The 27,576-nt window shown below is 45.8% G+C and overlaps 1 protein-coding gene across 3 annotated transcripts in view; it reads left to right on the top strand.

Annotated features, from left to right (window-relative positions):
* The window catches only part of Mgmt (O-6-methylguanine-DNA methyltransferase), a 232,936-nt gene that overhangs the window by 170,072 nt on the left and 35,288 nt on the right, over positions 1-27,576 (top strand). For 2 of the 3 annotated variants that reach the window (XM_040752510.1, XM_040752518.1), the window contains one exon: positions 21,539-21,699. In XM_040752510.1, the coding sequence (XP_040608444.1) occupies positions 21,539-21,699 (161 nt within the window). Of the gene's footprint in view, positions 1-6,748; positions 6,828-7,130; positions 7,257-21,538; positions 21,700-27,576 lie in introns of those variants that run through there. The other variant, XM_040752522.1, reaches the window with a different exon arrangement.

The raw sequence follows: 27,576 nt of genomic DNA, 5'->3' as shown, positions 1-27,576 counted from the left end.
GGCTTTGCCGACATGCTGTGAAGCTGGGAGAACTTTCCATTTGGGGAAACAGAATGGCAGAGCTGAGGATATTATTTTTCTTATCATATTTTCTTGTGTCTCTTAAATAACTTCTGAATACAGTGATCTTGAGAATACCTTCTTCCCGCATGTCAACCCATTCTAAAAAGGAGGGGTGGGGTGATGGAGAGATGGCTCAGTGGTTAAGGCCTTCTCTGTTCTTAAAGAGGACCCAGTTCAGTTGCCAGCACCCACATAGTGGCGCACAGTCATGCACAATTCCAGTCAGGGCATCTGATGCCCTCTTCTGATTTCCTCAGGCATGAGACACACGTGTGGTGAGCGTACATATATGCAGATAATGCCAGTGTTCAGGCATCTGCACTGGCTTGTCCTTGGGGTTCTGACAGGATATGCTCTCAGCTGCAGCCACTAAGAGCACCTCCTTACACATTCACTATGTTTCCTTTTCAAAGGGCCCTGCCCGCCTCCCATCCTCTCTCCCTCTCCTTCTCCCTCCCTCCCTCCCTCCTTCCCTTCTTTCCTCCCTCCCCCCTTCTCCTCTCTGTTCCTCTCTCTTTCTCTTCTCTTTCCCCACTCCCTTCCTTCACAATAAAGCTTCCTTCCTTGTAAGTTCTGCCTAATGGAGTGCTTGTCCCCACCATAGAATCTGCCAAGGTCCCCCACTGGCAGTATTATAACAGTTAAGACAATCATACACATAAAATAATATAAACCTATTTTTTAAGTTAGAAGGGCATGGTGAAGAGTGGAAAGCAGTTTGTGCTGTGTCAGTTGGAAAAGGTCCCCCATGTATTTGCCTCACAACTGCTGTAGGCAGGGGTGGGGGGTATTCATGTAACAAAAACAAACTTCAAAGGTAGGGGATTGTTTCTTTTTGCAGTTCAGGAGGAAAAGAAACTCTTGGACTAGAAAATTGTCTGAACTTGCTACTGTTCCTTTGGTTACTGTATGATTAGCCTCATTACTTAAATATTTTTAAATGACTTAAAAATCTGGCTCAGAGTAAGTGAAAGGTAAACACCTAAGTGACCGTCAGATTTGCACGTGCCAGGCCACCCTTAACGCCGAGCATGGAGACTCCTCCTGACAGTGATTACATTTGAAACTTGTGCTTTCTTAATTCAGCTGGCTATTGACAGTAATATATTTTAACTCAAGGATGTGTCCATTCGGTGCATATTGACTCGGCTTGTTAGAGTGTTCACGGTACATGCAAGCATTGGATTTCCTGTCATGGTGACTTACGGCAGGAGGACAGCAGTGAGTGATTCCTGCCAGTCAAGAACTTTCACTGGAGCCCACTTGAATGGTAATAACCTGCTCCTGTAATTGCTGTGGAAAAGGAAAATCCTCCTGAGGTTTTACATCTAATCATTTATTTATAAATCCGTAGATGGCAGTCTGCAGAAGATGCGTCGGGGGTCAACTTTGTGCTCAAAACAGTTGCCTGATGTTTACATTTCACAGTGTATTTTTGTAACGGTATCTCCAGCCCCCATGATCACAAAAGGACCCCAGCTTGCCGGTAGCTGCTCCGTGCCACATCCCGTGGCCCGGGCACTTCATTACCAGTGCTAGGCAGAGGCCGGTCCCCTCTGTATTAGCTGAAATATGCATGTTTTTCCATCTCATTAATTCAGCCTACATACAATTAATTTTTGCCTATTAATAAACCCCTTGGTGTTAGTGACAGCTATCTAGACCACTTCACCTAGTGTGGAAAGCAAAAGTGTTCTTACGGTTTCCGCCCCTTGCCGCATTTTTATTGTTGGGTTGGTGCATAAATCAAGCTTGGTGAGGAAATGAAGGTTCTGGGGAGCCTCTGGCCAATCAGTAATGAGTCCTATGAAATACTCATCAGCTCCACTTCCATCTGGGATCAGTGGAGAAGAAGCAAGGCCATTTTAGCACATGGGGGTTGTCTTGAGCTATGGGAAAATGTGTGGGAGGCTTGCATGGAAAAGATATGAACTTTCCTCTTGTGCAGCCCAAAGCCTCACGTGGTTTGGGCATCTTTAAGAGGCTCTGTTCTGTCTTCAGACCTCAGTCATCTTTTCCTTATTGTTATTAGCATACAGAGTAGCATGTTTCCCTTAAGGTGTGCCCCCCCATACACAGTTTACCTTCCCTTACACCCTTCGCTCCTCTCTGCCCTTTCCTTGTCCCCCTCCACCCCCATGGGACATTTCCTGATGCAGGTACAGGAAAGAACATTCCAAACAGATCCCCAAGAGCTCAGAAAATAGCCCCCAAAATTGGCAGGTAGAGTTATATGATACTAAGAAGCATCTGCCCAGCAAAGGAAACTTCTCAACAGAGTTTACAGAGTGGGCAGAAGCCTTGCCAGACGTACTCCAGGTAAGGGCTTAATATCTAGGATCTGTCAAAGGTGTGAAAGTTAAACACACATGCAAAAACCTAAACTGCCAATCAAGAAGTTGACCAATGAACTACAGAAATAATTCTCAAAAAAAAATACAAATGATCAGTGTTCCTATTTTTTGTTGGTTTGTTTTTTATGTTTGACATAACTAGCCACCAAGGAAATGCAAATTAAAATTACTTTTAGATTCCATTTTCCCAAAGTCAGAATGTTTCTCATCAACAAAACAAATGACAGTTGAACTCTGGTGAGGATGGAGAGAGAGAGGAACCTGAGACCCTGTTGGTGGAATGCAAACTGATGTGGTCACTATGGAAATCAGTGCTCACAAGGTTAAAAGTAAAACTGCCATGTGACCCGATGCCCCACTACTTCATATGTACCTGAGGGACTGTAAGTCAGCACCCCACATTTACCGTGCTAGTCATAGTCACCAAGATGTGAACCATCTTAACCGTCTGAGTGTCTGAATCCAAACAATGACCCCTGATGAACAGGTGCATGGGAAGGGGAGGAAATCTCAAGGGAGCCTTGAGATTGAAACCAGACACCAGCATGCCCAGGGTTTCCACAGACTAAGTAGCCCCCAGACCTTCGAAATAGAGCCTTCCATAGAGAACTTCTTCGGGGCCCCAAGTGAACTGTCCTAAGTGTGTACTCCTATGCAGATGCTAACTGATCCTAGGGGGTTTCCCTGCATTTGTAGAAAGTAAAACTCATAGCAGGAGTCATCTTGGAATCCCTATGGCAGGCTCCCGAGGAGTGAACTGCATCCTGGATGTGAAAATTGAATTCCATGGCTGGTAAAATGATAATGTGAGAAAAGCAGTAGCATGCCTGTTCTGATAAGTCTGGAAGAACTAACATCACATGAAGGTTTCCAGAACATTCTGTGAGATCTAGCCAGTGTCTTTGATGAATTGAATTGGATTATAATATAGTATTAGTTACATATAATATATAAGAATTTAATTTGCTAACTTTAAGAATGTACTAGATCTTGAACTATGATGACTAAGAGGAGCTCTTAGTCTTAAAGGGTGATGACCTGAGTTAGGCTGTTCGAACTTGATAGTTATCTACAACTCTTGTGTAGCCTGCTGAGTATCCTCTCTGGCATTAGTGTCCTTGCTTGTGCCCCCCAGCCCTGCCTGTCCCAGCCAGCCCAGCTCTGTTAAAGCCAGTCCTGTCTCCTTACACATCACACCTCCAGAGTATAACTTGTCCCTCAGTCTCTCTTCACTTATCTTCCCCCGGGGATCCCCTCTGCCGCTTCAACATGTGTGTCTGGAGGGGGGGACAGGCCCTGGTGCATGCTGGCTCCTCCCCAAGGACCCTTTCTGCTCAGTCTGCTTCCCCACTCACCAGTTATGCCAGCCACCAAATGCTACATAGCAAGAATCCACAAAGTGAGTTCTTAAAATAATACCTTTCAAATTCCCGTCTGTGCTTTGAACTCTTTCAAAGAGTGCGGGCCAAGACCTTAACACTGCCACGAGTGGCCTCTCAAGAGCCCATTCCTGGCTGTTGAAATGAGCACGAAGATCTCACTGTTGTGTGTGTGTCTTTCCCTACCTGCACACAATTGAATAAGAAATGATTCTACTTGGCTCTTACTTATGCAGAGTCATATTTAACCCTCCCCAGCTTGGAGGGCTGGCCCATAAACCTTTACTTCTCCCTTACTCTTGATTATTCTTTAGTTTAAGGCAATGCACTGGGGCAGATGTGCTTAGCAACCATCCCCCCATCTACCTGATGCTACATGTTAATGTCAATTATAAGGAAAACAACCCCTCCGGCATCAGAAGTTTGTTTAAATCTCTTCTAAGAAAGTTGGCAGCTCTTCCAACTTAACATCTGAGGAAGTGGAAGCAGACACTAGGAGACATAGCGTGGATTGTAGACAGAAACTAGTCTTAAATAGCAAAGAGAAGAGATAAACCTATGCTTTTATTGATAAATTGAGGTAGCAAAATCAAGGTTCCATAAGTACACCTCAGATCCCAGGACAATGTCAAGATGGAGAAAATGAAGGGCAAGGGGGGCTTGATGCCACTGTTGGGTTAGGGTTTTTCCATGCTGGGAATGTCACTCCATTATTAGAGTGCATATGTAGCACACATGAAGCCCTGAGTACCATCCCTGGTACCTCATAAACATGGCATGGTGGCAATTCCAGCTCTCAGGAGTGGGAGGCAGGCTGGTATCTTCTCTATGCGTGTTATCAGTGAGATCACATGAACAAATAATATTTCAGGAAACAGGAGCAATGTGTCTGAAGGGCAAGATAAAGAAAGACTAAGTAAGTACTGGCCAGTTAACCACCATGCTCATGCCAGCACATGCTATCCAGATAGTATCCACAAGGCTGAAGGTTAATCTGTGAAACTGTAGATGCAGCTCTTGGCCTTGACTTCAGCACAGGCACTATAGTATGATGAGGAGACAAGCTATCACCTCAGTGTCACCCTGGTGCTAGACCTCTAGGCCTCGAGTGTGTTGATTCATTGTATGTATGAGCGTGAGCGTGTGTGTGTGTGTGTGTGTGTGTGTGTGCGTGCGTGTGTGTGTGTTTGCAGGTGCCTTGTGTATCTGTGCAGGTGCCTATGTGCATCTGGATAACCATGCACCTGTGTGCAAGTGTTGCTGTCTGATGGCATTCATCTTGTTTTGTAAAACAGGGTCCCTCACTGGCCTGGAGTTCACCAAGTAGGCTAGGCTGGCTGGCCAGTAAGCCCCCTGGGATCTCCCTGTCTCCACTCACTCAGCACTGGAGTCACTTTGCAAGCTTTTCTTTTCTACTGTGGATAACAGAGATTGAACACAAGTCTTTACAAGTACTTCACCGATGGAGCAAGCTGTCACCCAGGCTCTCTCTCTTTTTTTTTTAAATCATCTTAAGAATTATTTCTTTTTGCCTCCTTTGATAATGGTCAAGGCTCTCATTTCTCATTTGCATTTTTATTTCATTTTTCCCAGTAAAATATTTAATGAGAATAACAAGCAGGGCAACTACATTTTCAAAAACTCCAGATCCAACTCTGCCCTCATTTCTGGTTTTTGGAAAAGGAATTGAAGTTTGTTTAGTCATACGCATAATGAGCAGGAAGACATCCAGTCTTAAAGTAGGGAAGGGACCAGGGGAATGGGAGCCTGTGAATTATTCTTTGTGAGGGTGTGTGTGTGTGTGTGTGTGTGTGTGTGTGTGTGTGTGTGTATGCACCCAAGCATGTATGTGTGCCCATGTGGGTGCATGTGTCATAGGGAGATCATGGGTCCTCATAACTTTGGTTGCTCTCTACCTGTTTTGGCACAGGGCCTCTCACAGAACCTGGAATATACTGGTTTGCCTAGACCGACTGACCCAACAAGGTCCGGGAATTCTCCTTTCTCCACTGCCCCAGGTCTGGGATTGCAGATGTGAAGTACTGTACCCAGCTTTAACAGGCATAGGTGGAATCAAGCTTAGTTTCTCGTATTTGTGCAGCAGGCACTTTACTGAGTGAATCCGCTGTTGACACATGTGCATGTTCCTCTCTGCCTTTATCTGTTTTCTGTGATATCGTGACTCTCTTAGAGACTTTGTGCTTGTCGGCAGAGGGCCACCGCTGTTGGAGGAGTGGAGGAGGTTTTTTTGGCTCAGCTCACAGTCATACTCCAGGCAGTTAGTGGGACTTGGCAAGTGTGATCTTGATGCTTTGACCTTCTGGTGATTTCTGTGCCAAACCAACAAAACAATGCCCAGGAGAGGAGAGATGACAGGCCAAGAGCCATCTGAAACCTTGCAATATTTTAAATTAATTTGGCCCTATAGCATGGGATGGGGAGATATTACTAAGTCTTTATGACTCATCCAGCCAGGTCTTGGATCCATGAATATCTTAGACTCTGGGTGGGACTGAAACTACCCGTATGTCGCTTGAATGTGACTCAGACTGTCAGTTCCTGACTGTTCAAGTTTTAATCAAAACAGAGAGGTGGGTAGGAAACACTTAATCAAAAATCAGAAACATTCCTGCCATGCTGCAGCCTGTGCTCACCCAGTCTGAGTTTAGAAGTTCAATGATGCGGCCTTCTGAGAATGCATGAAGTCAACTAAAAACACCAAGACTCTAACAGGAACATTCTCTAGCCCCGGAATGCATCAAAAGTGCTTAGAATCACCCCCAAATCCTCCATTTAACTATACCACTCCCTTCTCTTTGCCCCACCTCTCTTCATCTTGAAGTTTTCATTTCCTCATTGACACTTCACCAAAGGCTCTTAGTGCATCACAAGAGGCCCTGGTGCCAGCTTCTGTGAGTGACACAGAGCTGACTGCAGAGGGGTTACACTAGCAGTAACCTCAAGAAGTTAGGGAGAATGTGTGAGCCCTCCCACACTTGTTCTTCGGGGAGTACCTACCTACCTATTCCAGGTGAGATTCGGCTACGTCAGATAGCGTGGACCCTAGCTCTGTACACATGATGAGTTGTAGAGAGATAGTGAGCAGGACAGAAACATCGACCCCCACAGGATCCAGGAATATGTGTGTGGTTTGTGGAGGTGCTCTGGGTGTGACTGAAGTGTTGACGGGGGTTCCAAGTATGGTTAGGATGAGAATAGTGAACATTAAAGGAGGGAGGTGCATAATGTAGACCTAGCAAGAGTGTCGGGGGTGGAGGGATGTTAGGATTGTTACTGACAACAGTAGGGAGCCCAGGGATGTGCTGTGTTGCAGAAGCCGTGGGATTTTCTATTGCATCTGTGTTGGAGGTCATGGCTAGCCTGCAGGTGGCCTTCAGAGCAGTGGTGGAGCACAGTATCTAAGAATGGTGCACCTGTCCATCCTGTGCAGGTTCTCAGGGTAAGTGATGCCCAAAGCTGGAGAGTCTTCCTGGAGCCTTGGCCAGTAGCCAGGGTGAAGCAGACAGGAGTGAGCTAAAGAGTAAATAGCAGGATGTTCGAAGAGGAGAGTGGTAGTGCTCTCAGGCCACAGTTCAGTAAGTGGGACCCAGCCACCTACTTGGCAAGGACAGTGTCCTCGGGGCTGTGGGTTTCAAATAAGAGGACAGAAGGGCTTGCAGATAACCAGGTGAGATGCCATGATCCAGACCCCTGCAGGCCACAGAAGTGTGCAGGGGAGTTATAAAGAGGTAGTCCAGAGAAAGTGGCCTGGCGAAGCAATACTGCAGAGCAAGGCAGGGTTCTACGAGAATCGTGAATGTGGAATTGAGCCCGAATTTCTGTGTGCGGAAGGAAGGCTGACCGCTGAGGATATGCCTGGATGGCCCCACTCAGATATTCACAGCAAAGTTTTGGCTTTAGCTTCCTCTCACCTTTCCACCTCATGCCTTGGACAGGGTCTGGTCCCATTTAGCATTGGTTTCCTGATCGGTAAAGTCAGAATCCAGCTACTAGTTCCCATCTTATTGTGGAACTAGATGGGAAAGATCAAGTGCCTGGGACCCCAGGCAGGGATGGCTCAGCTAGCCACCATCCAAAATGACTTCCCTTTTCAAGTGTCATCCTAATGACAGACAGGGCAGCTGGACAGACTTAGCATGAAAGTTGAACTAGGGCCTAAAGAAAAAAATACACCTTATGCAATACAGGTCGGAGGACTCGTATAGGGTGATGGACTCCTGTATAATGAATGGCAGCCTCTTGGTACACCTAGGCTAAGTGGCAGCTTCCGAGCAGACAAGAGGGTCTGTTGGTGTTTAGATCAAGAGTTTCAGCAGCCTCCTGTGCAGGACCAGATCATGGAGGAGCAGCCTGGCAACTAATAAGTTCTGGAGTTGTATCTAGAAGCAAATAAGCATGGCTGAATGCTGACAGAATTTTTGTTTACAAAGACAGGGAGTCAACCAGTTATCCCATAGAGGCTGTTGGCCAGGGAAGCCTTGGAAATCCTGTGTAAGGACAAATGGGAATCCGAGTAAGTGATAGGAATCCAGTGGCAACTGCTCTACTGACCCAAACGAGTTTGGGTCTCAGGCTAGCTGTGGGGCTGAGGGGGACGAAGGAGAGCAAAGCTCAGCGTATTCCTGAAAGAAACCATGAGGTGACTTCAGGGCAAGTGTCCCTTGCATGTGCTAAGGAGGCTTTGAAGTCGGCTGCAGGGCCTTACTCCTCTGGCCTCTCCCAATCTACAGCCCCCAGTGAGCGGGTGAAAGCAGCATCCAGTAGATGCTCCAGGGTGAACGCAGCTTTGTGACAAAGCTTAGCAGGACAGGGAGTGAGCTAGGGTCCGTGCACAAAACTAACCTATTTACATCACAGAGGATTTAGGTCTGTGAAAAGCTTTCCCAGAATATGGTCATGCATGCTTACATTTGCACCCACACCTCCAAGCCAGCATTACCAAACTGCAACAGCAGAATGGGAATAGATAGAAATGCAGTCGTTCCCTCGTGAGCATGCTCTCTAGGTAGAGTCTATATTTCCAGGGATCCAAGCGCTGGGATTCATAGTCTGTAGTCTGTTGTAGTTAAAATCTTAAACAACTAACCCATATAAACATAAAATGGTATTTCTGCACTGATTTGCAGATGGAAGATATTTTCACATATGAATTGCCTTTTCTAAGACTGGGAATGTAGCTCGGTGGAGTGCTTGTGTAGATGCACAAAGCTTTGGGTCCTGGCCCTAGCACCACATAAAACTGGGTGTCACAGTGTGTGCCTGTAAACTCAGTACTCAGGAGGTTGAGGCAGGGAGTTCACATGTTCAAGGTTATGCCCATCCACATAGTTCTCGAGACCTGCCTGGAATGTATGAGACCCTGTCTGAGAGAGGTGGGAGAGAGGCAGGCAGGCAGGGAGGGACTGGAGGCTGGATTGACCGCAAGAACAGGCATCTGTAAGAGGATACATATACTGGTATAGGGAAGCAAGGTGAGGGGAAGCAGGAACATCTGTACCAGTTCCTTTGGTGACTGTGTTCTGCAGTATGGTCCCCCCTTTTCTATTCATCCTTGGTACCAGCAGTAGAGTCCCAATGTCAATCCAAGAGCCCAGTAGTGCTACCCTAGGCTCTGGGGCTTATGTGAAGGGGGTCTTTCCTCAGCTGGCTGTCAGAACAGCTATAAATAAGTGCCTGGTTGTTTTGGCTAGAAAGCCCTATGACCCCCTCCCCTGGGAGGCCTGGAACTAGCCCAGGCTCATGGTCCACAGACCCGACCAGGCTGCCTGAGGTGTGACAGCATCCCAGAGGGCCACACTGACTTTTGAAAAGGAGGAGACGGCATATAAAATAAGACTTTGCAAGCAGCATGGGGCAGGCGCTGGCAGTTGTTAAAGCGCCTGGTTCAGCCGCTCTGCAGCAGGGTGTGCTCTGAAACCACCTCCCAGCCCTTTTACTCTCGCTTCCTGCTTTGGAACATAACCGGGCTCTTCCCTCCGTGGAGTTTCGGGTAGGAGGGCCAAGGGTGTAGCTAACCTAAGCTCGAGTCCCTGGAAGAAAGACAGGCCCTGGGAGAAGGGCCAGCGCCGAGACAAAAGGGAGGGTGGGCACGCAGCTGAGCCCCATTCGCAGCCTGATCTCATCCCGGGTTGAAACGCTGGCTTCCCCTGCCAGTGACAGTACTTCTTGAAAAGGCACAAATGTTTTCTGCTTCTTGTAATCCACTTCTTGCAAATATTAGTGCTCTGGAAGAAAGATTTATTTTAATAATGTGAGTTTTAGGGTTTTTTCCCTGTGGTTAATGTTGTTTTATTACTCTATATTCTTGCCAGAAAGTGCATTTTAAGAGTTTCAATTCAAAATTAAATATGACCTCAGTGTTTTAAAATACAATTACATTAACTGTCCATTTAATAGTTGCTTAAGATTGTTTGGCCACTAATGCATACTCAATATACTTGTCTTATATTAAATACATTATTTTTTACTCCACTGACCAGCTAACATGACCAGCTAACATGTCCCAGCTGCAGCAGTTCACGGCAGAAGCAAGGGCCTTCTCAGAAGTAAGCAGCAGAACGTTGTCCGCTGGAAAACAGTGCTGTTGCATATCACAAGCTAGGCTTTTCTGTGTTTGATAGTATGGAACTATCTATTATTTATTTAGAACTGTACAAACCAATTTACAAGTCAGGTAATTTAGTGGCCAGATTATTTATTAATAAACCCAGTACACGAGTTAATGGGGCTAAACCCTTCGGCGGTCAATCCTCATCTAAATAAAAAGAGACCTCATCTTTGGCATGCTTAGTTATTATTTTAAATTTTAAGACAGATACTCCGCTGTTAAAATGAACTTTTTATTCTCTGAATAGCATGTAAGCTACATGGACATGGAGTCCATGAACTGAATTGGGGTGCTATACTTTAGCCCTGTTAAAATCAAATGTCTTCTTCCTTGTTGTGTGGCCTTGGGAAGAAGCAAGCCTGTTCCCTAACAAAGGTGACATGTAGGAAACATGGGAGAGGAAGAGAAGCTAGAGGGAGACCTGGCTTCCTGGCCCCCCTTTCCTCGGGAGCTGGAGTGGGTCCTGATACTGCTTCAGGTGTTTTGCCTCTCAGGAGCTCCATTCTTCCCCACACCCCACAGGATTGGGGTGATGTATTTTTGGGTACCAGAAGTGGGCTTTCCTCTTCATGGTTCTCACATTCTCCTCTGACCTAGAGAAGCTGATATATGCAGAGCCGGTCTGGTGCATGCTGTGTGGGAGGGTTCTCCTCAGTAGGACCACATCAGTATCCCTCTGGTAACACTTCTACAATGTTGAGAATCCTGATGAAAAACTGAGGGTGTGACAATGTGGCCTTCATCTGGGACCCTTGGACTTGATGGAATTCAACATTTTTTCTGCTCTTAAAGGAGGCTGTGGCTCAAGGTTTTGCTCTTAGCTGCTGGTTTTTTGGCTTGTATGTTTATTTGTTTTCCTCATTGTGCAAGTGGTAGGGATGAGCAGATATGAAGGAAAGCCCCTTCATCTTACAACTTCAGTTCAGCAACATTTCCGGGCTCTGGCTATACAGTCCATCTAAATAAGTGAAATTAGATGTGAAACCCATTCCCAGGGCATTAGCAGACCTAGCAACCAGATCCAGGAAGACAGAAAGATGTAACTTCTACTGTCTAGAAAATCTCTGGTTATTTTTATTATAGAATAGTTCTCAGAAAATTATCCATTGAAGAAAAAAATCTGAAGCAGGTACTTTGGGTGCATGTGGTGTGATGTGTCTCCTTAACAACCTTGCTCCTGCATAATCCATTAGTTCATTGGGCAAATATTGTGTGCCAAGAATATGCTAGATGGATCAACAGTTCTGGGTCTGCTATCCAAAAACTGCATTGGTGGAAAGTCCATGGTTGGCTTCTTTATAAAGCCCTGTCTCTATCTTGCCATCTTGTCATGCCACGTAAAACAAGGTTATGGCCTAGTCAATCTGGGCCTCACTTGGGAAATTTGGGAAGTGGTGGGTTTGTGGCATTCTGGGGATAGGCCTGTTATGTGACTTTTACTAGGTAGGTGTCAACAAACATCCGTGCTCCTCAGATAGGCCACCAAAGATAGACCAGAGAAACAGTTCCAACTAAGCCTAGCTTAGTGAGCCAGTGAGTTTAGGATAGTCCCACAGAGAAAGCTTAGATGACTCTCAGGTAACTGTGTCACCAAAAACCCAACTCCAGCATGAGTGACAACTATAAAAAGTTCCATCTCTGGAGCTCCCTGCTCAATTTGTAAGCATCTCCACTAAAAAGTGTCCTCCCCTCCCATAATTGTTCACTGCCTATAAACTTGGGAAGGAGCCCCAAGGGTCTTCTTTCTAAGCTTCTTGAGCCTTGTAAGTTTCATGAGCTTCCTGAGTCTTAAGGATTCTCCTCCCTTTCAGGCGGGATTTTTAAATTCTGCACAGCAAGACCTCTTGTGGAAAGAAATATTGTATCCTGTGGATAAGTCACCAAATAGCTTTTAATCACATACCTGGCACATGCTAAGTATTAAGTATGTCTTGGTAATAAGCAATAAATCTAGACAAGGGGCTTGCCTTGGGTTGCTTCCCTAGAGTTAATGAATCCTAATCTTTAAAGGACCCTACCTTCCTAAGGCTACTCTGTGTGGCAGAGTCATATGTTATGAAGGGGCTTGCCACTAAGACTTCCAGAATATAGGATCACATGACACTAAACTAGCCATCTTTTCCCCTTCTGGTCAGGCTGTCTTGAGGTTCCCCAACTCCTGCTGCAGTTACCTCAACACTTGCTCTTGTATAAATCAAAATCCCACTGACTTGGGATTCATCCTGTAGTCCCTAACATCATATTTCCCTGAGCAAGCCCTTGCTTGAAATTCATGGTATAGTCTAGGTATTCTTGCAAACCCTTAAAAGCCCAGTTAGTTCACAGCACATAACAATCTCTTGCACTTTCATCCTGCTTCATGAGAAAATATTGATTGCCTTTTTTCAACATGAAGAGAAAGGAAGTGATTTCTTTCTTCTGAGAGGCTGTGTGCACACTTGAGCCAGGTAGAGTAAGGCCAGCGTGGAGTCTTTGGAGGCACCAGAAGACAAAAACATAATGTGTGTACATGTTAGTTCAACATAGAAATCAGAGGACAAAAGATGTTCCTAACAAGTGACTCTGTTTTCAGCCCAATGTCCCACCATGAAGTTAGTCATTGGGCAAGATGCAAGTGGTTGACCAGATGCCCTATTTGACATCCCTGCAAAGAAAAGGTAGTGGTAAGCCCTGGTTGTAATCAGTCTACACACAGATGTTTGTTTTTCAAGAGCTGTGGAAGGGAATTGTTACCCAGGCCCAAAAATCCTCTGGGAAATACCCTTTTGGAAGTCCCAGCAACATGATGAGCCAGAGGGGTGACTCTTGCATTTTTACGGATGTGTAAGCATTTTATTTTAAGATGCTAAATTAGACTGGAAGAGAGGCAACTACCTTCTGTGTCTAGAACATTAAAAAGCCTCTCTGCTACTCGGTGGTAGGAAGCAAAGGCAACATAGACGTAAGGCTATTTGAACTCTTTATTTGCCACATTTACAATATTAATAACAGTGTTTCCAGAAGTTGTCACATCAAGTAAAAGATCTTCATTCCAGGCTGTCTTTGGGGGCCAAATTGAGACTGGATGCATGCATTTAATAAATTGTAGTCTCAAGTAGTCATTTTTGTAAATAATTAGTTTCAGCGAAAGAATAAGTTAGCATATTGTATGCGTCTAATGTTGCAGGCGCACATACAGCAAACTTTGCTATTAATCAACAGTCGAGCACTGCAAGTGGGGTCTCATACATAATGAATTGTGCTTAAGCCTCATGGGCTTCTTGATAGAAAAATAAAAGAAAACACAAGTGTAGTCAGCTTTTGAATAAAATTTAACTAGATTGCTCTGCATCCTATAATTGTTTTGGAACCATTAGGGACCTGATCATTCATCTGTAGTTTTGGGGTGTTTTTATCTTCATCTGTCAAATAGTGGAGACTTTTAATGATATGTTAAAGTGTTGATAAAATAGAATTTTTCTTTTAATGATTTACATTAAAGATGTAAAGGTATATATAGCCTTTTAAAAGATATTCTAATAACCCATGTATACTATTTAAACTGTCTTTACAATATGGTTTTAATTGCTGATGTGTTTTTAACACAATTATCTTTTTTAAGAAAATATGCAATCCTTATGGGGAAGAGTTTGAAATTTACATAAACTTTTCTTCATTTTTGTGGATGCATTAAAATGCTATAGTAAATTCTTTTGTTGTTTTATTTAGGATCTGGAATTTATTTGAGCCTCAATTTTGAAGTTGTTTGTTTGAGGTAAAGTCTCACTGTGTAACTTGGGTTGACCTTGAAATTGGGATCCTCCTGCCTCATTTGCCTCAATGAGCCTAAATGTTGATGTGTTCTTGTGGATATTGATAACCAACTTCATCAGTATCCTTATAATCGTCTAAAACCATCAGTCAAAGTGGAAAGTTACTAGATTTCATACTGCCTGTCCTCCTCATACAGTTGGCCCTGGGACAGATATTATTTGATGACTTGTGATGGTAGTTATAGAAGTAGAACTCATGTCAGAGACAAAGGGGCATGAACTACATAGGAACAGTTCAGTGAGACAGTACTGAGTGGACTTCAGAGCCCTCTGCTGTGACTGTAGGGTGCCACTGCCTCCCCTACAGGCTGTCTAATCCGTATCCTTCTAGGAATGACTGCTTTTGTTCCCTCTTGCCCTGTCTGGCATGATAAGAAGTCTTCCATTGGAAGAGAATGCATCTTTGAAAATAGGCATTTTATTGCCCAACTTCCCGATGCTATGATAAAGCACATAGGATTCAGAATTTTAAAAGAAGCGGCCATGTTTTTAGTCTGTGGTCACGAAGCCCTTACTGTTTCAGGCCTCTGTGATACAGAGCATCATGATAGAAATGCATGGTTGGCAGGGTCACTCATTAAGTTAGGAAGCAGAGACTGAGAGCAAGGGACCATGACCCTGATACCACTTCAAGGGCACACACCTCAGTGACCTAACTCTTTCCTGTAGGCCTAATCTGCTGCCTCTCATCGTGCCATAGACTGGTGATCAAACCTTTAGCACATGGGCCTTTGAAGGACATTGCAGAGTCAAACCATAGCAGGTACTGTGTCAAGGCTCTTAAAAAATCACCTGTAAGCTCTCTTGTTATGAGTCGTGCAGGTTCTTGTTTTAAAATACTAACCAGCGTTTATACGGGCTTAAATGCATCACTATTTCATACTTATTTATCCTACTTAACTTTCTGTTGGTGTGGTAAACACTGATGAAACCAACGTGGGAGAGGACAGGGCTTATTTGGCTTACATTCCTGTATCACAGAGCATCACTGTGAGAAGTCAGGGCAGGAAGTCAAGCAGGAACCAGGAGGCAGGAACTGAATCAGAGACCATGGAAGAATGCTGGTACAGACTTGCTTACCCTGACTTGCTCAGCCAGCTTCCTTATGTAGCCCAGGACCACCTGCCCAGAGGTGGTACCGCTCATGGTGGGCTGGCCCCTCCCACATCCACAGTCAAGAAAATGCCCTGCAGAACTTGCCTAGAGGCTGGTCTGATGGAGATAATTCCTCAGTTGAGATTCCCTCTTCCCAGAGCTATGTGTTAAGTTGGAAAAGTCATTATGACACTTGATTGTTACTATCCTTATTTTTCATTGTAGAAAACACTGTTCTTTGGGTGGGTGGAAAAATCTGTGACATAGCCAGTCTGTGAGTCACTGAGAATAGCTCACATGTGTAGTGAGGTCATCACCACAGCTCTGTTGGTGAGCTGTTGGTGAGCAGCATGACCTCAGTGCAATACTGAGCTCCTGCCACCTCTATGGTTCTTCACCTTTGGCTCAGTTTCCTCATTGAGGCTGCTCTTTCTTATCATTAGCATCGGCTCTTTAATCCGCCCTGTTTCTATTCTGTATCTTCAAATCACTCTGGAAAAGGTGAACTGTCAAATCTGCTGGTGAATGTTGCCTGGACAGCTTCTCCCCCCAGACAGTGCAACGGAGCCATCACTCATTGCTCATTCATGAACTGGCATGAGAAGGGAGAGTCGTTGGCAACCCCCTTCAAGCATGGAGTTGTTTGAAAGGCGTCAGAGAGAGCCACTGCTGTCGCCCTGCCTGCCTCACCTTCAGGTCCCCTCTATCTGCACAGTTGGCTACAGGTGCCCGAGGAAGGGGCCACCTATGTGGGCACTCTCCCCAGTAAGCCACAAATGGAACCAGATCTTCACTGAATTGGAATGAAGAGTTTAAAGGCTTTATTCAGTCTGCCTTTTTCTAAAAAGCGGTCTTTATTGATAGCAGGAAGCATAGTTTGTTTCTTGTCTTCAATCCTACCCCTGGAAGAAAAATGCCTGAGTTTTAGTGAGAAGGCATAATTAGATGCAGGACACATCCATCAAACACAAGCCACTCGGCTAGAGATCTTCTAAATTAGACATAATTGTGCACGTGCCAGCACGACGGTGCAAGCGTCTCCACGCAGTGTTTAGAAAGTCACCTCTGCCGCAGTTGTGCCTCAGTGAGCCTGTGAAGTCTGGGGCTCCATCCTAGAGTCCCGGAGGCTCCCCTGCCCACCACACCACACACTGGAAGCCAGAAAAGGCAAGGTGTGCTTGGCCTTGGCAATATTCCTCACCTTAGGCTGTCGGGGACGCTGCATGTAGTCTCAGCTCTAGATTCCTCCTCCTGTGAAGAGCCCTGCCAGGAACGCCACATGTTGCCACACAGCTTCCCCTACACCTTGCTGAAGGACACAGCCTACATTGGCTCCTTGCCGGAGTCTGGAAGAAATTTGGTCTGTAGAATTCTTCTTGTATGACCCTCTAGTGTCATAGTTAACATTCACAGCATAGCATAGCATTCAAAGCATAGAGTACAAAGTCAACCCCTGGGGGAGAGACTGGGTCGTAGAGGAGATGGCATGAGTACATGGTCTTGTCATTCTGCATTCTGATTGTCCAATAGCAGCAGCCACCTTGGGGGTGACTGTCAGTACATGGTTCCCATACATGTGAATGACTCTAAAGAAGTTGCAGCCTGTTTTCTTACATCAAATTATGTTTAAGGTAAGTACATTCATTTTACTCTCTTGGGGAGGTAGAAGTCTTTTAGAAAAGAGCCTTCAGTGATTCTAGTCTACTCCCGGGGCTTCCTGGAGCATCCCAAATTCTGTATGCCTAAGTCTCCCATGGGCTGGGCCATGTTTTAAACTGTTGGGTGAGTCTGTACCTGGGAAAGATGGGAGGAGGTGGCGACAGCTGTGCCCTGTGTTCCTCTTGTAGCATGGCATGCATATCTCACTGCTTGGTAAAGAATGAGACCCCAGGCAAGGGCTCCTGTGGAAGGCTATGGCGTTGAACCACTTGCCATCTCTGGTCTCCACTCAGTGGTTAACTAACTTGGCAGGATTCAGAAATCAAGAAGCACACCCCACCCTGCACTGGGACCATCTCCATTAGTCTTGGCTGCCTTAGTCTTGCCTGTCTTCCCTTCTGTTCCTGAGGGTGTACATGTCTTGATATGGAAGCTTCATATAGAGAGAATAACTCTGTTCATGTGGCAGAAGGACGGACTGGGACTTTGGAGTCACTCGCCTTTGCCCTGTGCAGAAATGATCCAAGCTGCCATGCACTGTGAGTCGTTCTTTCTCAAAGTCAAGGAAGGGAAAGAGTTGAGGCCCTCACACAGACAGCAGCAGCAGCACAACTTCACATGGACCATCCTGCACTCTGGACGTCCAGGAGGCAACACACTCTTGACCTGGAATTACCAACAAGTGCTGGGTTCTTGAGGAAATGTTCAAAACAGGCCTTAGTTGGCCCCACCCACAATGTGTTAAAATGCCTCATCCTCCATCCTCCCCTTACAGAAGCTTAAGGAACTAGGGTCTTTTTTTTTTGCCCCCAGCTATCTTCCAATGCCAAGTTAAAGAACAAAAGTGGGGTTTGTGTCATGGGTTTTACCTCCTTATTCCTGTATGGGAGTGTTGGCATGCTAACCTACAGTTGCGGTCCTGTGTCAACCACTGGGATTGAAGAAAATGTCCCCAAGGGATACAACACACTGTATGAGCGGTTCTCATGAGCTTGCATCTTGTTCTTGGATGGTACTGAGGAAACTTGAATATGTCATTCAGAAGGGTGGGGGCACAGAGCCCCTAATTATTGGAATCTCAGGGTTCGTCAGTGGGGAGGTCTGGAGGAACTCCTCCATCATAACTCTGCTGTCACGCCGTAGCTCTTGCCTGGACGAACAGTCCGGAAGACTGGTGAAAGAGGGCAGGGCAAGAGAATAAATTTCATTTTATTGTAGAAATGGAAATTTGTGTCATGGCTTTAAAAATCTAGTTTTATGTGTGTGTTTAAAGCCATTCATTTTAAATGTAGCCCCATAAATCCTTGCTTCGGAATCAAAGCTGTTTAATTACATTTCACCCATGGCTAGTTATCTAGTGCCGATGGAGAAAGAGTTAAAAAGAGAACCCCAGAGTGAATCAGAGGTGAGATCTTTAGCACAAGCATAAAAAATCAATTTAAGATGAATTTTACTACTATAAAAATTCTTCGCATATCCTTTTAAGAGTGGGAAATGCTAGGAAACACAGCTCGCCCACTGCAAGGTAGCGGGAAGGCCAACATGGGCGGCAGAGGTCTCTGAGCAGTCACTGGGAAATGCAGAAGACCCAGACTCGTGCCTTAAAACGTTCCCTTACACGGTGGACATGGATGTCCCTCAGGACCCCTGTGCGCATTGTCCCTCAGCACCCACAGTAACCTGGCATTGATGCTGCGGTATTAGCTAGTCTTAACTCCCTGTTTTATCTGTACCTACCCTACCCCACCCACCTCTCATGCTCTATGAAGGTGGGAGTTTGATGTAGGACCTAAGGGCAATCCTTCCCCTCCTTTGTCCTTGGTGAGTGTCTGTGCACATGAACATGAATTTTATTCGGTGCCAATCTGAGCAGGTGACATGAACCCCGAAGACTACAGGGCTGCCTTGCTCTGCAGGGACCCGCTCACCTCCAGCAGACACCACACCTATTCCTTCAGTTCTTCCACCATCTCCAGGGACCAGGAGGGCAAAGTACATTATATATTTCTCCATCTCTCCTCTTAGACATCCTTGATACTCCATTCACTTGGTTAGTGAGTGACAGAGTAAGAATAGAATGACTGAGCATGTATCTCTAAAATTGAGTGATATCTAAGCCAGGCACGGGCAGAAGTTTTCCCTCCCATGATCAGACATTGCTAATGGGGAAAGCAGTCAGGGCAATGAGACAGTTCCATCTCCCCAGGAGACTCCCAAGAGAGGCCTGTAGTCTGCATGTGAAGTGAACTGTCATCTCTCCTGCCCACTTGGGGTATACATGGAACAGTGGTTTGGATTGACACTGTACCTGTTCGTTCAGGCACTGGACTGAATGAGACCCTGCTTAGCAGCTTCAGAAAGGTCAGTTGTGATAGCCACAGGATGTGTGTATATAGGGTTTGGGATGTGCAGAGGACAGTCCCTAGTGTCACTCCTCGGGTACTGTCCATCTTGTTTAGACCGGATCTCTCACTGACTTGGAACTCACCAATCAGGCTAGACTGTCTTCCCATTCCCAGCACTGAGAGTAGGAGAACTTGCTGTGGGTCCCAGTTTTTTCACTTGGACACTGAGAGTCGAATTTAAATCACCATACTTGTGTGGCAAGCACTTGGCCACCTGAGCTGTCTCCCTGCTCCTCCCAGGCCTGACATCTCCCGTCAGCCATCCACTTCCGTCCCTGTATCCCCATGGATTGTGGTTTCTTTCTCTATCCATGCTCTGGTTCCTCCTTCCTGAGGGCCGGATGGGTTCATGTGCTTCCAAGGCCTTTTCTGAATGACTTCCTGTTCTCTCTGAAAACAGTACAAAGGAGCCATGTGGTGCATCCCACCCTGGAAGTTCATTTCTTTGAAATATACAAGGACTTAGTGGAGACACAAAGCTCCCACCAATAAGCTGTCCTAGGCAGTCAGGCACCTTCACAGGCCGGTTTGCAAGGCTCTGCCAAAAGTCTGCCACTGCCCTATAAAAGTGAGCTCTGCGATACACAAACAAGGAAGGAACTGAACACCAGCACCTTGCACCTCCTCAAACAAAACCTTTACATATCCCCCTCCACCCAGTCATGCTCATGGGTACCCTGGCATAGGACCTTCTAACCCTGCTCGCTCTGGGAACCAGGTCATCTGTGTGTGACTTGAGACCTTCCTGTCCTACCTCTGAGGTCTGGATCTGCTACTTTTTGCCTTAGTCTTTATCTAAAACTGTGTCCCCATCCCTACCCCTGGTAACTCTAGTGACTCTTGTCTGTGGAACCCATCTTGCGCTCCACCAACTTTACACAGGCAGCCAGGCCTTTGGTCACACCTGTGTGGGGTCCCATTTTCAAAACTAACTGAAGGTCTCCTGCCTCACCAAGATGCCCATGTGTGGACACAGACCCATGGACTGAATGACTGTGTCAGTCCTCAGAGCACATAGGTGCCAAAGGAGATTGGTAAGATTAATAGTCCAAGGAGTTTTCACCTCTACACCATCCTGGCCCTTCCCACCTTCCCATGAGAGCTCTGACACCAGGCTACCGGCAAGGCCCAGAGAAGCTGTGTCCTCCAGGCCCAGAAGCATGCTGTTGTCTCAAGCCTAGGAGTGCTGAGAAAGAGAAAAATAACCAGAGAAATCAGATCCAGTGTCTGTGCCTTGTGGGTGTGGGTCCCAGAAAATTGAAACAAAAACCGAGTCTGGTGTAAAACTCCAGGCTCAGAGCCCAGCGCACAGAAGCAGCCTTCCCTCACAACATGTGTTCTTAGCCTGTGGAGCATAGCCTAGAAGGCAGACCCCACCTGATCATGAACAGTGGGATCCATGCAGGGCCAAATCAAGGAACAGAAGACTAGCCCGGTACAGGATCTGCAAGAACCCATTCAAAACAGCTGTGAAAACACCTCAGTTTTAAACGCCAGGGCATTAGTCAAAGGACAGGGACTGCAACGAAGGAACAGGAGAATTTGTTACTAAGCAACTCCAACTGGACACCCCAGGCAGAAGGGAGTCCCCTCCCCCCAGCCTAGAAGCACTAAACTCATAAGGTGATGTCACTTGTCCCTGGTGCTAGGGAACATGGGTCAGCATACTCTAAGGAGCTTCCAAAGGTGTATACCAGAGCCATGTGCAAAGGGATGCCCCCTCCGCTGTGGGCATTGGGAATGAGAAGTGGGAGGTGGTTGGTACAGTCTAATTACCTGATGTTTAGGGAGAATAGTTTCTGTCGTTGATTGCCTGATGATGCTGACTTACAAACCCTAAATGGAGGCATGACATGTTCCTATGTGTCCGTTTGGTGGTCCCCAGGCACTGCCTGCAGAAGCTTGCAATCTACATTTTGAACCCTCCCTATACTTAATAAGCCTGGGGATAGAAAAACAGATAAGGGGACTGACCACAGTGCCATCTCGCCCAACGTCCCTTAGTGGTCATTTCTGTTAACCTGAAGGTCTTTGTGTGTCTGGCAGAGACACACACTGGGGAGTGACCGCAGTCTCCCTCCATTAGCTGCAGTAGGTATGCTTTTCACACGTCTGGTGACTGAGTCTCTTATCCCTTTTGCAGCCCCACAGAGGCCCCAGCCAATGCTGAGTTGCTCAGAGGGCCAGAGGGACTGCCAGAGTCCCTGGAGCAGTGCACAGCCTGGCTGGAAGCCTATTTCCAGGAACCTGCAGCCACAGAGGGGCTCCCCTTGCCTGCTCTCCATCACCCTGTGTTCCAGCAAGGTTGGTAACCGCGCTGCCTTTGGGGAGCCTGACTTATTAACTATGGCTGACATCACAGCTCGTTACTGACTACACAGGCTTGGAATTTTCACATCATCTAAACACAGGCGGCATGTGGCCAAGCCGAAGGCCGAAGGCTAAGAGCTCACGACCCCGCCCACTCCAAGTGGTTGTGTTAGTTTTGGCACATGGTCACATAATTCTTGGCAAAAGCAGTAAAAATGATGCATGCAGATCAACTCTTGACTCTAGCTTGGCTGAAAGGTTTAAATAGGAACACATCTGAATGGCAGTAAATTCTTCAATAAGCTTATTGTTAACTTCAACTCTCTGCCTGCCAACAGCACAGAAAATGAGCCTTGTATCTGGACACTTAGCCACTTCTCTGAAGTGACTCAGTAACAGTGACTTCAGAGTCCACTCCACCATGGCATCTTCCCAGATAAATTTGAATTTCTCATACTTACCATGTGTACATTCTGAACGATGAATTTAAAATGCATTGCTTAAATACAGTTGGCTAAGGGCACTTAAAAGTCTCCCAGTAACCTAAGAAAACACTGCATTTCTTCTAAAGCTTGTTTGGGTCTGTTCAGCACAGAAATTAATTACTACAGCTAAGATAATTCTGGGCTGATAGCAGAAACTTATTCTGCATACTGACTTTTACCAGAAATCATTTAATATAAATTAGTATATATGCACATTCAGATATATGCATGCAAATAGATGTATCTTCTTAAGAGGGAAATGGAATTTTACAAATATGGTGAATGTAAAGCAATCTTGAGGTTCAGAATGGTGTTTGCTAAGTATAATTTAAAGGTGTTTGAATTATACCTGCTTCTCAGTTCACGCTTGAAGATGGAGTTGAATTAAAACAACAACAAAACAGAAAGCAAAAAAGCAAACAAGGTCAGAATTCCTCTAAGTGCAGGCTGATGCCTGACTGGGTTCACTAACAGGTTAGACAAGTGAGGGGATAAAATAGAAGACTCTTATTATGAAAATAAACTGAAAGGATATGAATGGACTCCTTGTTCACCCCCATGTTATCCAGCAGGGGTACCCGAATTTGTTAAGGAGTTTCTGGGAGGGGTGGGTGGATATCTGGAGGACATCGTATGTCCAATGACCACACCATCATCATTTATCTACTGTGGAAGAGAATATGTCTGTGTACCTCCCACACTTTGTGTGTGACGATGAGAGCTGTGGCTAAAGTGAGTGTATGAACACGTCCAACTGCCCAGCACAGGGGACACGTGTTACTATGGAGTCCAAAGAAGTGAGGGCAGAGTCAGACACTTCCAACCACTGTGTCCCTTTGGGGGTTACTGCCTGAATCAGGGTGGGAGGGGGTGGAGTGCCAGTAAGCATCCATCGCCAAAGCCCACCAAGGGCATCCACTACGGTTCAGGGTCCAGATAGAAAACTATCTTATAAAGGCAGCGCTATCTCCATAATCCCATGAGGTAGGAGATGAGGAATGAGTCTGTAAAATCCTAACCTTTGCCTGAGATTGGTTTTATGGCTTAAAGAAAACTGTAGAGGCCAAAATTGTAAGGAAATGACTCACTTTTGGCAAGGCAGACAGTAGGGTCTGCTGGCCTCATGCCTCCAGGGTCCAGAGAGTAGCTGGCCCTTATACAGATCAGTCCAGTAACACAGAGAAGATGTGGTGTGTGTCATCTCATGGTCAGTGGAGGGTTCCCACCAAGAATGGCACTGGAAGAGCCAGGTATTCCTCTGCATCAGCAGATCCAGGGGAGCCCCTCCACCCTCTCTGCTGCTCCCATGAATGTCAGTCGGCTCCTGAGTCAGGTACCAGACCCCAAAAGTCCCCAAGCATATCCCCAGCACTTCAGGAACCCAAACCAATCCCACACAGAGGCAGTGCCCTATGCCAGCATGTCTTTGTGGATCTTTGGAGCCAGAAAGATAGATAAAACCATCAGAATAGGGTGAAGCCATAGATCACCCCCAGCTCTGCAATACAGGTAAGCACTTCCAGATAGACAAGATCCACTCTGGCAGTATTAGATGGGACTAGGCTCGTTCCACACACTTTTTCCTCCTGGTGTGTTAGAAATTTTAAGACTCAGGCTGTCTGTTCCCGAGGTCGCTTGGACCAGGCCTGCCTCTGATAGTTAGTGGCTGCTGTGGGGGCCAGGGTTTCCCACGCCCCAGCATGTGCAGGCCAGGTTTTTTTAATTTAGTGTAGTCATTTGCTCCTGGGCAAGGACCAGGTGTGCAAGTTTTACAGTTTGGAGAAGGAGGGGGGGAGGGTTGGTTAGGGTACCCTGGTTTACATGGAATTAATTGGGTCTACTCCACATGTGTAAATGACCCCACCCCTTTTTCCAGTGTGCATCTTGTAACGCCAGGGAAATAGCAGAAGGAAACTCCCAGAGAGCATCTCGGGATATCTCAGTATCCTCTGGAACCTGGGGACCCAAGACCAATCTGTACTGAGCAGGAAGAGCGGGGCCGCTTTGATACAGAATTAATGTTTCCTTTTCTCGTTCCATTTTCTGTACACTTCCACGTCTGAATTGGTTTGGCATGCTTTTGCACGTCTTTTTTCTTGGGGGGTGGGGGGCAGTGTTTGTTGTGAATTGCCTTTGGTTGGTTTGTTTTGTTTGTTTCCATGTTCATCAAGATTTGGTCCTGGTCTGTCCATCTCTGCCTGCTTTTAGAAGAAGCGGCTAATGGGCTAGAGATATGGCTCCCTGGGTGCAGTGCTTGCTGTCCAAGCCTGACTAACTGAGATCAGATCCCAAGTGCCCACATAAAAGACAGAGGAAGTGGTGCGCGTCTCTTACCCCAGTGCTCTCAAGATCCCTGATGAGACAGGAGAATTCCTGGAAGTCACTGTGCCACCTAGTCTGGCCTATACAGTGATGAAGGAAGGATAAGGGGGGGTCCTGCCTTAAACAAGGTGGAGACAAGGACCAGCTATACCCAAAGTCGTCTCTGATCTCCACATATGTCCCATAGCATGTACTCACCTACACTCTTATGCAAACATGGACAGTTACACACATAAAATTTTCTAAAGGGATTTATTATATTTGAGTTCCTCCTTAGGCCCCACTATGTATCTTTTGGGCCATGGAACTGCAGACATTCAGGGGCAAGACCACCTCTTCTTTCCAGGGTTTCTCTATGACCATGATTCTCAACCTTCCTATTGCTGCAACCCTTTAATACAGTTCTTTGTGTTGTGGTGACCCCCCAACCTTAAAATTGTTTTCATTGCTACTTCATAAATGTAATTTGTTATTGTTATGAATTATAACAATAATGTTATAATGTAATCTTCTGTGTTGTCCAGTGGTCTTAGGCGACCCCTGTGAAAGGGTTGTGACCTACAGGTTGAAAACTGTTCTAGGAGTTGAGTGTATAGTTCATACCTTGTCTTTTTAAGGATATAGCCTATATTAAGTTGAACCCTATGAAATTGCATTTGGTAGATTTAAACTACAACCTAATCTCTGCTACTTGGAGACTTTGCAAAGATTAGTAACAGTTGTTCTATTTTGGGCATTTATATATGAAGTCTGGAGCCTGTGATGCCATGCCCTGGCCCTCAGCTAGTAAGGGTGTTACTTCTCTAGTATCAATCTCCCCATGAGTCCCATGAGTGTTTCATCCTCTCCCCTACCTGACTGACTGACTGCCCAGCACATTTGAACCTTTGAGTATCGAAGCCATATTCAGTCCCATGTGCTTCAATGCTGACTGGGGTGTCTTGATTTTGAGCTCCCAAGTGGCTCACTGGAAGGCAGCATTTGAGGGAAGCATCATGGAGAGCCTCTGGGTCTCTTGATGCACTCTGCTATGTCCACACAGGGTTGGTCTTGTAGATCACACGCTTCTCCAACTCCCTACATGTCTACAAAGTTTTGTAGCATTGGCTGCCCCTCCCCAGGAGACGTCAAAGCCCTAATGGGCAAACACATAACCTACTTGAAAATTGGTGCTCTAAAATAAACTATTTAACTAGCCCTGGGCAGAGAGAAATGGCTTAGTGGTACAATGCTTGCCCATACTACAGTGCTTGTCTGACAAGGCCATGAGTTCAGTTCCCAACAGTGCCCCCCCCTCAAAAGGAAATAGTTTCCAAGTCTTCTGAGTACTCTCTACGACCTGTTTCACACTGTGTAGAGTTGATAGTCTCTGATATTTATTTGGAACCTGTAGCAGTGCCCACACTAAGGGGTGATGTGCTACCATTTATTGACAGGTAAAGTTCTGGGTGACGTTTACATATGTCTGCCTAACCTAGGAGTGTACCCATAGCGGACCAAGACTATGGCACTTACGTTTGTCTTGAGAACAGTTAGCTAAGGTGCTGCATGTTACCAGTTGCTTCCAAGTCACTGCAGTGTTTTAAAAGATGCCATGGGCATCTCAAGATCACGGCCAGGACACCAGAGTTGAGGGTCACCACAGCCAACTAGAACTATCATGGGGGTGTCTGGAAGCAGAGAGAAGGGAAGTGGCTTCAGAGCCTGGATTTCAATTAGTAGCATGGAAGGTAGACCCGGCGCCAGATCACTGAGGGCTGGAATACACTGAAGTGCCATCTCAGGACAGAATCCCAGCCCGCCGGATACCACCCCATCCCGCAGGAAATTGTGGGGGGAGAGGGGTGGTGTCGTTTTGCACAAGAGCCCATGACCAGTCAGCAGTTGCTAAGACACTAGGAAACCATAGCAGCCAGAGATCTGGGTCTGGAGCTGCAGAGGTGGTCTAGACTTTGATCCCCAAGGTCCTCGAAGGTCTCTGTGAGTAGAGAGTTGAGGTGTGAAGACCTCTGCTCGCGGCTGCAGGAGACCTCCAGAAGACTCAATCAAGTCTAGTAGGTGGCCTAGAAGAACCCGCAAAAGTCAGCCAAGTTCAAACTGATATCTAGAGGTCCCTACTGCAGTCATACTGAGAGTGCCCTTTTTGTGGGAAAACATTCTCTATAGCTTACCTCTAGATTTACTTCAGTGTCTATGACAGGGAGGGTTAGTCAGGTAGAGTAAGGGGCTGGAGAGGTGGTTCAGAGGTTAAGGGCACTGGCTGCCCTTCCAGAGCTCCTGAGTTCAATTCCCACCACCCACATGGCAGCTCACAAAGATAATTACAGTCCCAAGGGAACTAATGTCTCTGATCTCTTTAACTGATCACACACACACACACACACACACACACACACACACACACACCTACACATAATTAAAAACAAAGAAAGTGTCTATGAAGAGTAAACCCCCTGTTAGGTCAGCACGTAGAGGGGCTGTCTGCAGAATCCTGGGACTGGATCTCAGGTGTGTCTCTTCTCCAGAGGCAACCTGTGTTCAGCTTTCCACCTGAGAAGATAAGCATTGCCTCATCTATAGGAGTTTTACATTGGAGATGAGCTCTGACAATACAAATTATCTATCAAATCAATATTTTAAAAGCAAAATGGACTTTTCACTTAAAAAGGTTTTATTCCTACTATTAGAACTAGATAAATATATGCTACTTCCAGAGAGACTGTTCTCATCTTTATATTTTGTTGTCCTAATGTGTTACAGATAATCTTAGTTATTTAAAATCTTTGGAGTCATAGTGGAATATTAACTTTATAGATGATGTATTTTACTAAAGCATACATAGAATTGAAATGCATGTTGTCAATATTTTAAATATAGGATTGGACTATACATTATCAATATATTAAATATTGGTATACAGATAAGAGTAATGCCAAAAATTAACAATAGGAGACAGATGTGTAAAACTATTTCTTAATTTAAATGTTTTCCTGAGTTTTAGCTGCACCCCTATGTTCATTCTCTCTTGAAATATGAGATTTATGTGTCTCTTATCTAAAGGCCA

Source organism: Mesocricetus auratus, unplaced genomic scaffold (genome assembly GCF_017639785.1).
Source record: "Mesocricetus auratus isolate SY011 unplaced genomic scaffold, BCM_Maur_2.0 Super-Scaffold_4256, whole genome shotgun sequence".
Lineage (NCBI taxonomy): Eukaryota > Metazoa > Chordata > Mammalia > Rodentia > Cricetidae > Mesocricetus > Mesocricetus auratus.
The sequence above is the reverse complement of the archived record's forward strand: the minus strand, read 5'-3'. Positions and strand labels throughout refer to the sequence as shown.